General features: G+C 47.1%; 1 protein-coding gene across 1 annotated transcript; it reads right to left on the bottom strand.

The window, feature by feature from the left end:
• Nucleotides 1-9633: 9633 nt before the first annotated feature.
• On the bottom strand, nucleotides 9634-10297 carry LOC4343913 (dirigent protein 22). Its single transcript, XM_015790000.3, has one exon. The coding sequence runs from the start codon at nucleotides 10254-10256 to the stop codon at nucleotides 9729-9731; it is 528 nt and encodes a 175-aa protein (XP_015645486.1). The 5' UTR covers nucleotides 10257-10297; the 3' UTR covers nucleotides 9634-9728.
• Between the last annotated feature and the right edge of the window lie 797 nt (nucleotides 10298-11094).

Here is an 11094-nt window from a genome sequence, read left to right as displayed (position 1 = left end):
CTCCTTTTTTTTGCACGGGGTTGGAGTGTTTATTACCATAGGGATGAAGTGCGATGTAGGGGAACCGATGGCAGGAATAGAACAATAATCAATCTACAAAATTAATTATCAGATCAAACTTAATATTTTCCATACAGTAGATCTTCACATATCAAAATAAACCCATAGAGATTGACTAGGGGCACAAGAGATCAATAAGATTTGCTAGGGATTACCTACTTGATTACACGAATAGCTACGACATATCCTCGGTATTCTGTTTTTGTAGAAACCGCAGCAGTCAGTGGTTGGCTGGTGATGACTCAGATGGCGGCGCTGGTACGGTGAGGGAGAAGACTCACGGCGGCTGGTACGGAGAGGGAGAAGACTCAGCGCAGGTGCGGGGAGGGAGACGATCGATCGGTACCGAACTAGGCCCACCTTGCTTATGTGGCAAACTAACAAATAATAGGGAATTAATTTTTGGGCCTCTCTTAGAGAAGAGGGTGATTGTTGGGCCCAATTTTTACTTTGGAATTCCAAATTCAGATTTTTTGGGAATCAAATATTAGTTTATGTATATATATAGAGGCCTCCATATAAGTTTTTGCCCTGGGCCTCAAAACTCCAGCACCAGCCCTGGTCGCGGCGGACGACGACCACGAGGTTGGCCAGGACAGCAACGGCGAGCAGCAGGAGAAAGCACCGGCAAAGCTTCGCTATCTCTCGAATTTTTTTTATTTATAATTTTTTTTATTAAAAGTTTTACAAAAATAATTTTCCATTTTGAAAATTAACGGAAATAGTCGCCTACCGCCCTCTGGGAGGGCGATTTTTAAAAATCGCCCTCCCAGAGGGCGGCGAAAATGACGTGGCAGACGGCCGTTCGCCCTCGGGCGACGGCCGTCAACGAAATTTGCAGGCGGCCCCCTTGCCGCCCTCCGCGAGGGCGATTTTCTACTGTGCGGGGGGCCGCCTGCAAATGGGCGGCGAGGGGGGGCCTGGAATTTTGCAGGCGGCCCCCTTGCCGCCCTCCGCGAGGGCGATTTTGCACTGTGCGGGGGGCCGCCTGCAAATGGGCGGCGAGGGGGCATGGAATTTTGCAGGCGGCCCCCTTGCCGCCCTGGGGGAGGGCGATTTTGTACTGTGCTCTATATTTTTTTTATATAAATATCAATAGTTATCAAATCTTTTTATATTGAAAACTATACAAGATTAAAATCTCCAAGACTGGTAAAATACAATTTTATTATTTTTTAGGGCATATTTGGAATGTTACCGTACAAATATTTTGTTAATGCCAAAATATAAGCAAGTTTTGGCACTACCAAATATTTGGTAAGGTAAAATTGCATTTGATCATATTTGTTTGCTGCCAAAATGTAAAATTGTAGTGAAGAATGTTGTACATAATCTCAATTGTAGATTACGTATTACCAATTAATAGGCTTCCATTTTCATGTGTGCTGTTGTGGACTGTGCGCGCTACTGGATATGGCACTACCGTGAAGCGCCGAAAGTGTGTTGTTGTGAGCATAAGTTGTTCAAGCACAATACGAATGAAAAGAACTACGTAGACGAGACAAACACAAGTAGTACTGCAGTAGTAATAGCAAAAGTAGTACTGCTTTACAAGTTTGTAAGCTAAAAGAAACGGTCACATAAGGACTGAAGAGGTAGAACACTACTGACGAGGCCTCTTACCCCTGTCCCTCCTACCCTGCGCCCTAATGTGCCCCTGGGAGTACGTGAGTCGGTCCGGGGGTACGGCACGGCCAACCCGTCCTGCCTGTACAGGTGTGACCTCTGGCTGCTCCTGAGTGTGCGCCTCTGGAGCTCCTCCAAGCTGAGAGGAGCCTAGTACGTCCTGGTGGTCTGCACCGTGCAAGTCGTCGTCGTAGAACTGGCTAGTAGGACCAGTCCTACCGGCGTGAGACGAAGAGGCCCCAGTACCGAAGATCCCGGCTGCAAATCCTGCTGGACAAGGACCATCAGTTTCGTACAGGTATTTAACAGTATTAATAATAAGTAAAGTACCGTGTGGGTGAGGGATCGACGCTCCGTGAGAGGAAGAGCTGGCGAACGCGCTCGAAGAGGTGGCGAACGCCCCTGCGGAGCTCGCGGAAGCGCCGGTCGTGCCTGCGAACGCGCTCGAAGGCATACGAGGTCCTGCGATGAGGAAACGTGCAGTTAAATCATGGTGACACATTCGTGCAAAAGCTGAAACAAAAATAAACTAATATCTGGGCTGAACTGTACCGTGCGAAACCGGTGCTGTAGGTCGCACTGCTCGGAAGCTAGGGGCGCTCGAAGACAAACGAGGTCCTGCTCCAACGGTAGGACCGCGAGGCCGTGGCTGTACCGGACCAGCTGGAGGTACGACGTCCACGGCGCTGCGACAGGAGAAGACGCGCATGACCGCACGCATCTTCTCCTGCATCCGGTCGAAGGTCGACCTCTGCTCAACGTCAGTCAAGTGCAAACCTCTGCTCAACCTCACCTGGACTGCGGTGATATCGGCACTGATATCCCGTGCCGCATCAGCCTATGCAAGATGGAAATAAAAAATTCAGTAGTTGTCCTATATTATGCAAGATAAATGACATAATTGTTGGAAGTAATACAAATTGGACGTACCGCCACGAAGTAGTCTCGGTCACGGTGCGTGGGATACGCGTCCGTGACAGCGGCAACGTGCGGCTCTGGGGCGTCTGGAGTGAAGGTCACACGCGCACGAGTGCGAGGAAGGTACCAGCGAAGGTAGTCACGGTAGTTCTCCTCCGTGTGTGGGAAGAGCTCGTTGATCACCTCCTCTGTAGCTAACACCCAGTCGTCAACGTACTGCTGTACACGTGGAGCCCAAAGTGCGCCTGCTAGCTGTCCCCGTCGAGTCAACCTGTGAAGAGAGGTAAATTATATGGCTCGATGATGTAATTATCATAAAAATTTCGAAATGAACAATCCGAACTCACGAGTGGTCGGAAGGGGGGACGGTCGGCTGCACGTTGCCCGGAAACACCTGCCTAAGTCCGAACTGTCTCATCACACGCTGCGGGCAGTGAGGCTCAACGAAAATGTCGAACACCATCGGCAGGATGGTGAGCCAGTAAGCCTGGTCGCGTGTGCACAAGGACGAAAGTCCTAGCGGTGCTCTCGCAGCGACGGCCTCTTCTGTGTACGGCTCCCAGATGACGTCGCTCGGCTGGAGACGGTCAAACTCGAACACGAAGTCCGGGTAACCACGTCTCACCTGGACGTGAGCGTAACGACGCTGCAATAAACATGATCGGAATTAGACATGTTATGTGAAGGAAAAAAAAGAAGAGGACTGATAAACTTATAACGCAGCGAAGTTGCACTAACCCCACGTCGACACCAGTAAGTCCCCATCGTGGGACCGTCCTCTGGCCACTGCGCGCTGCGACCAACCCCGTAGGGTGCGCTGTCCACCACTGGTCGCCCTATGGCAAACCTCTCGGCTGCCCAAAGCTGAAGCAACATAGGACAGCCAGCGATGATCGCTCGCGCGTCAGTCTTCGTGCACGCCTCACAGAGGGCACGGTACGTGGCTGCTAGCACGGCAGAACCCCAGCTCCACTGCGGCACGTCCTGTGGCTGAGCATCCGCGATGGACCGTGCGTAGTGGACCAGCCGGAAGTCCACAGCGTGCCCGTGGGTGCTAGTGAACATCACCCACCCGAACAACCACAACAGGTACGCCTCAAGGGAGCGTCGGACCGAGTAATCATCAGCGTCAGGGTGCAGAAGGTCCGCCTACAGTTAAGAATGAAATGTTAGTACGAAACACTCATCCGGTCGCAAATAAGCATGTATGATAATAACAGCTTATTTACTTACAGTGAACTGGAGCAACCAAGCCTTGCTAGGCCCGACTGTAGAGTACGGAGGAAGGGTGGTGGTCGGTCCTAGGTGTGGAAGGCGCATCACCTGCTCGAAGCGCGCAGTGATATCCTCCTTCCACCCAAAAAGACCGTCGACGGGACCAACTGGTGCTCCCGCCAGCGGTAGCCCGAGCAGGTACGACACGTCCTGCAGTGTCGGAGCCATCTCCCCACAGGGAAGGTGGAACGTGTGCGTCTCAGGTCTCCAGCGGTCTACAAGAGCGGCAAGGAGTGACCGGTCTGCATCCCACCGCTTCGCTGGGTCACGGTCGTCCGCCGCCGCCTCAACAAGCCTACAAAGTGGCAGAAGGCCTGCCGCACGCAACCTGTATAGAGCAAACTTCAAACATAAGTGCAAAACAAAGCAAAGTTGAGTTCAAATGTGAACATACGCGTACCAAGGAACGTGACGGGGGTCGACACGCAACCACTCGCGCGACGTGCGTGGACGGAAGGTGCCGAGCTGTGCACCCTCGACTGCTGACAGGAACGAGCGGTGGTTCCTGTCAATCCCACGGTTCAACAGCGCCGGTGTGTCGTACGCCATACCTGCATCAAATAGGTTGATCAGAAACATATAAATAATTAGTTCAACATAAGTAATAAATGTTCATAAGCGAATTACTAACACATATTAAACAAGAGTACAAACAAACAAAAGTGTTTAGTCCGAACACTCATCACGATAACATTATGATACAACACCGAATAGTTCGCAATACTACTAGTACAACAATAGTCGGAGGTACTCATTACAACAAGATTGAATTGAAATTACACGATAGAAGTATTTAGTCCGAACACTCATTACATCATTTTATTTCCTAAATCGAAAGCATTGTTACACCATGGAATCGCCTGCTGCGCGACGACGCCTTGGCCTTGCGCGCCTGCTTGTTGTTCCTTCACCAGGTGGTCGCCTACCATCACTTGCCTGTCCAGATGGACTAGCATCAGCGCCGCTTGGAACTTCTGCATTCTTCGGGCATTTCTTGTAAGTATGGCCGCGCAGATCACACTTGCTGCAGCGTAAAGTCCTCCCACCTGCTTCTGACTCATCCATATCATTTCTGATGCGTCTAGTTTGGCGTCGACCCTTTTTCACCCTTAACTTAGATGGATCTGGAATATAAAAAACTTGGGCACTCAGCGTTGTGTAAGATCCTGAGATCCCGAACCCATATATCTCCTCACTCCATGTATGAAAGATTGCTTCTTTCCTGAAATAATTTGAGACGTACACATTGGGAGATATGCCACAATCACCGGCAGCAGCAAGAACGTGTGAGCAAGGAAGGTGATGAAGCTTCGGCTTCATACAACTGCAGGTACATCCACCATCCGCCTTCAAGACACATTCCTGCACGGCTTGCTTGCGATAGATACCACGCCTGCTCCTATCAACACACATTATTTCATACCGATGAACTTGTGTGCCTTGAGCAACAACTCTATGTCTCCGTGCCTTTTTGATTTTATCTTCCATGTACTTTGTCACTACGTTGCCAAACACTATGTTGTTATCGGCCATGGACGGACCAATTTTCTTGTATCGATCCCTAAAGTAGGCTTGCGTGCCGTGAAGGATGAATTCAACAATAGCAACCATTGGAAGTACCCGAACTCCTCGCATTACCCAGTTGTACACCTCTGCCAAATTGGTTGTCATTATGCCATACCGAGATCCATCGGTGTCGAACAATAGAGCCCACTTCTCCTTAGGCTCATTCTCAATCCACTGAGAGAAATTTCTGATGGCCGACCCTGACCTCCTTCTCATTGTTGGTGGGTCATCATGTAATGCACCAAGAGGTATGGGAGGCTCGTCACCTTCAACTTGTGGTCTGCGAGATTGCTCATCTGTTTGCTTCGTTGTCAACTCATCCAACTTGTCCCACAACTCATTAAATTTCTTCTCTTGGTTCTGTGCACAGAGCCTCTTAAAGAGATCCATAAGATGCTTGTTCTTGAATTGCTTGTAGAAATTTGCACCCATGTGACGCATGCACCACCGACTCCGAACATCAGGCCACTTAGCTGGAAGTCCCTTCTCATCCCAACCGTTCTGCAAGTAGTCAATAGCCCGCAACATACCCGCATGACGATCATGTATAAGGCAAACGTTGGGCCTCATACGCACCACTGCAATGTGCACTCTCTCTAGGAACCAGTACCAGCTTTCAGTGTTCTCACTCTCTACAAATGCGAAAGCCATAGGTAGAACCTGGTTGTTCCCATCACACCCAATTGCTGTCAATATCTGACCTCGGTATTTACCTGTCATAAAAGTTCCATCTATGCATAGAACAGGTCGACAATGCACAAAAGCATTGATGCAAGCACCCAACGAGAAAAAGGCTCTTTGCAGCACACTCTTTGTTCGATCTTCAACCGATGTAAATGTATGTAGGTCATAGTAAGTATTATTATTCCTCTGGGCAATGGTGGCTAACAAACGAGGCAAATTATCATAAGAAGCTTCAAATGTGCCATACCTCATCTCAATGATCTTTTGTTTGGCTCTCCAGGCCTTTGCATAGCTTATGGTGTACTTGAATTTGTTCTCGATGTGCCTAATAATTGATTTTGGTTCAAAGCCAATGTTACCAACAACACTGCTGTACATCTCACTTGCCACAAAAGCTGAAGTGATGTTTCGGTGATACTTCTCCACCCCTTGTAAGTAGCACTTGTGCTCGGTCACAATGCTAACTTTCCAATAATCATTCCATTTACCCTTATATGCATGGACACGCCACGGACATTCTTCCTTCATGCACCTCACTTCATACACATAATTTGTTGACTTGACCACCCTAAACTCTCTCTGCAATGAAACTGCCCAATGCTTCACCGCCTCCTTCATCTCATCCTTATGAGCATACCTTGCACCCTCAATTACCTCGTTCTCCTTATACTCCCAGGGTACATGATCACCCTCTGATATAACAAGACCAGAGAAGTCCTCATTTGCCCAATCAGTGGCCATTACATCACCTTCCTCATCGGATGATGCGTCGTCCTCCGCTTGCTCATTATCCGAATCTTCCCTCTCCATTTCATCAACAATTATACCGACTCTCTCCCCCTCATCCGCCATGCCCATGGCCTGCTCCTCCCTTGGTTGATTTTCCTCATTTTGCATCGATGGTCCAACAACATCCCCTGCATTGCTAGGACCCTCCACATCTTCGGTTTGCATTGAAACATTTGTATCTTTCTCTTGTACCGACACAAATATAACGAGGGGCCATGACCGTTCAAAAGCCATTTCCACATACCGTCTCCAAGCAGCAGTGCTGTCCATCGGCATTAGTTCCCAAAAATAACCTTCTATTGCACGACTCACTACAACAGATACTGACATTGTGTAGACTTCTTGGTCTATTCTAAATCCTCTCAACAACCAACTATAAATTGACTCAAATGTTCTCTCCGCAGGCCTATCGATGCCCTTAGATGTCATTACAAAATCTGACAGATCAACACCATCTGGACCAAATCTAATATTTCCTTCACCGTGAACTATCTGAAATGTGACCTTACTTGACATTGTGCCTGATGAAAACAATAACTGCGTTAACCTCGCATTTCTGTACTACGCCCTAAGTTACATTCTCTACAATATTGTTCTCTAAATTTCTAAAAGTAGGTTACATTCTCCAGATCAAACTAAACTACATCTTACAATTAACACTACTGTCTATGTCTCAATTCATACTATTATATTCTATGCTCTGGATCTACACATATGTGCTGTGTGCTACAGATCTGCTAAAATATATGGAACTAAAACTAAAACGCAACATATGTACTCAAACGTAATATATTAGTACAAATGCAAAAGATGTATGGGAGCATACCTGTGATGAAGTGAGCGAACCAGCAGGGCTTCGCCGCTCCCCTTCTGCTGCCCTCCCCTCTCTCTCTCTTTCGTTTTTTTGGATTTTTAGTGAATATAATGAAATTTCACAGGGGAGGGGCTGGGATTTATAGGGGGGGGGGGCAAAAATCGCCCTCCCCCAGGGCGGCAAGGGGGCCGCCTGCAAAATTCCATGCCCCCTCGCCGCCCATTTGCAGGCGGCCCCCCGCACAGTGCAAAATCGCCCTCGCGGAGGGCGGCAAGGGGGCCGCCTGCAAAATTCCATGCCCCCCCTCGCCGCCCATTTGCAGGCGGCCCCCCGCACAGTAGAAAACCGCCCTCGCGGAGGGCGGCAAGGGGGCCGCCTGCAAATTTCGTTGACGGCCGTCGCCCGAGGGCGAACGGCCGTCTGCCACGTCATATTTGCCGCCCTCTGGGAGGGCGATTTTTAAAAATCGCCCTCCCAGAGGGCGGTAGGCGACTACTTCCGTCAATTTTCAAAATGGAATATTATTTTTGTAAAACTTTTAATAAAAAAAATTATAAATAAAAAAAATTCGCTATCTCTCTCTGTCTCATTTGGTGTGCATCTCGCTTTGTATCACGACGAACACAAAGCCCATTTGCATCTGAACGGGATTGCCATGTACGTTCCAGCCCAATATATTTGGGCCGGAACGGGATAGCCTGGTATGTTCCGGTCCAAATATTTGGGCCTCGGGGCATCAGCTCAATTCCTCCTTGGTGGGCCGAGACGTGTCAACGCATCACTCCACCAAGGTTTCGTCCAGAGCAAACCATTCAGCTAAAAAACTAATTTTGTACTACGTAATCTATTTTCGATAATGTACCCGAGAATGCTTGATGTCGGGCACCCGGCGCGGGGGAGCCGGATCGGGCGCTCCTCCACGCGCCCCTCCCCCCACTGTTGGGCCCATTCACTTCTCTCTCCTCTTTTTTTATAAAAGATGTTTCATCTAGTGTATTTACAATGTTTCACTATTTATAGATATAATGTTGCAGTGAATTAAAATACTCTTTGGCAAAAAAAACCCCACATATTTTAGAAACTCTCTATTAAGAGAATTTGGTTTATTTTTTTCCACAAAAAAATATTTCACCTAGTGTACTCACAATGTTTCATTATGTATAAGATATAATGTTACAGTGAACGAAACATTTCATTGCAACAAAAAAAACCCATATATTTTGGAAACCCCTATTAAGAGAATTTGGTTTATTTTTTGTTCCACCGAAAAATGTTTCACCTAATGTACTCACAATGTTTCACTATGTATAAATCTAATGTTACAGTGAACTGAAACATTCTTTCGCTATTTACTGAAACATTGTTTTTATATAAGGTGAAACAACACCCGATTTAAACGAGTGAAACATTTTTGATCTACTTAGTGAAACAATTCTGATATACCTGGTGGAACATCGTGTAACAATTTAAAAATAATACAGTAATAAGCTAAAAAAATTTCGTTGGAATATATCCATGTGTGATCTTGTTTTGAAGATTTAATTGCAACAAATTTAATGGTACAATCGGATAATGATTTGGATAAGTAATTTAAGAGAAAAATTAGTTTAAAATAGTTTTGTACGTAAATCGAGCGCTGACATCAATAGCCTGATTTTTGAAGTTTTAGATGGGGCGACCTCACCTCCCATTTGTCAACACCCCACAGAACATAATGATGGTGAGTAGTAATGATTCGACAGCTATTTAGTAATTCCGTAAAGACTAAGCAAGGACACGTCAAATGAGAAAACACATTAGAACTTGAATAACTGATTTTAGTAATTACTATAAACTTAAAAAAATGATTGATATTTTAGAGCAACTTCTCTATACACTATTTAACTATTTAAAAAACGTGCTAACATAAATCAGGATAGAATCTGTATCAGAAAAGAACGGTGCCTCGCTGGTACAGTGTTACACTAGTGTTTACACGCTTCTTGCTTATACATAGCTAGTGGGTGGAGCTGTACATGAGGACGAAGAAGTCGATCTCGGAGACGGCCGTCTCCGGCGAGGTCTTGCCGATGAGCTTGAGGAGGTAGTACCCTCGCGCCAGCCTCAGCTTGCCGGTGCCGCCCACGATGCTGCGCTCCGCCGTGCCGGCGAAGCCGAAGAAGGGGCCCTCCAGCGACAGCGTGCTCCCGTTGAGCTCGCCGGCGGTGAACGCGACGGTGGCCGACGTCAGGTACCCCGGCGAGCTCCGCCCCGTGCCGACGATGAATCCCTGGTACCTCCCCACCAGCGGCGACGCTGCCCTGTCCTCGCCGGTGCGGAGCTCGTTGTCGAACACGGCCACCTGCCCGAACGTCGTGTTGAACGGCGACGCCACGACGCCGCCCTCGGTGGCGTTCGGCCCCGAGAACGTCTCGTGCATGTACAGGTGGATGTGCTTCAGCTCCCCGCCGCCGCCGCCGGCCGCAACACCAGCCGCCGACGAGGCGACCAGGAACACGAGTAGCAGCGACGGCATCGGAGACATGATGATGATGATGATGTGTTCCTGGGTGTCACAATGAGCTCAGGATGTGAGAAGCTGAGAGTGCATTATATTAGGAACGTTAAGGCCTGGTTTAATTCCCTTTTTTTTTAAAAAAAAAACATCACATCGAATCTTTGACATATGCATGAAGTATTAAATATATATAAAAAACAAAACTAATTATACAGTTTGCATGCAAATCAAGACACGAATGTTTTGAGCCTAATTAGACCATGATTAACCATAATTGTTACAGTAATCTACATATGCTAATGATGGCTTAATTAGGCTCAAAAGATTTGTCTCGCGGTTTCCAAACGAATTATAAAATTAGTTTTTTCATTCGTGTCCAAAAACCCCTTCCGATATCCGATCAAACATTCGATGTGACATCTAAATTTTTTTTTCGCGAACTAAACAGAGCCTGAGAACCTCTCCATACCATCACATCACCAAAGTCGTACGTAGATAAGATAAAAATATAAGTTAGTAGTAGAGAAAGATATGATGATCATTAGTAATGAAAAGAAAGTAGTTAAAGGTATTATTGCAAATATACAACTGTTTTCCTTCTACTAGTTGTTGTTGTTGGCTTGTCGCTGTCGTACTTTTCTAGCTAAAAATATCACTCATTTACTCGCATTCTAATTTCTAAGTGCTCATAGCCTCAAATGGCAGCCATTGAGCATTAAAAAAAATCTTTTTCCCGAATCTGGTCCCAATTCCCCTAACAGATCAGGAGGGGCTGTAGCATTTTATATGAAAGTGATATTGAAGGATGAATGACACTTTACCAAATTTCTCCATGGCGTGGCGTCGTGATCCATCACATTTCTCT

This window comes from Oryza sativa, chromosome 7 (genome assembly GCF_034140825.1).
Source record: "Oryza sativa Japonica Group chromosome 7, ASM3414082v1".
Lineage (NCBI taxonomy): Eukaryota > Viridiplantae > Streptophyta > Magnoliopsida > Poales > Poaceae > Oryza > Oryza sativa.
Note: the sequence above shows the minus strand (reverse complement) of the source record. Positions and strands in the feature narration are given on the sequence as shown.

Excerpts from the sequence above, each read along its gene's own strand:
- LOC4343913 (XM_015790000.3), bottom strand. The coding sequence starts at position 10,256 with ATGTCTCCGATGCCGTCGCTGCTACTCGTGTTCCTGGTCGCCTCGTCG.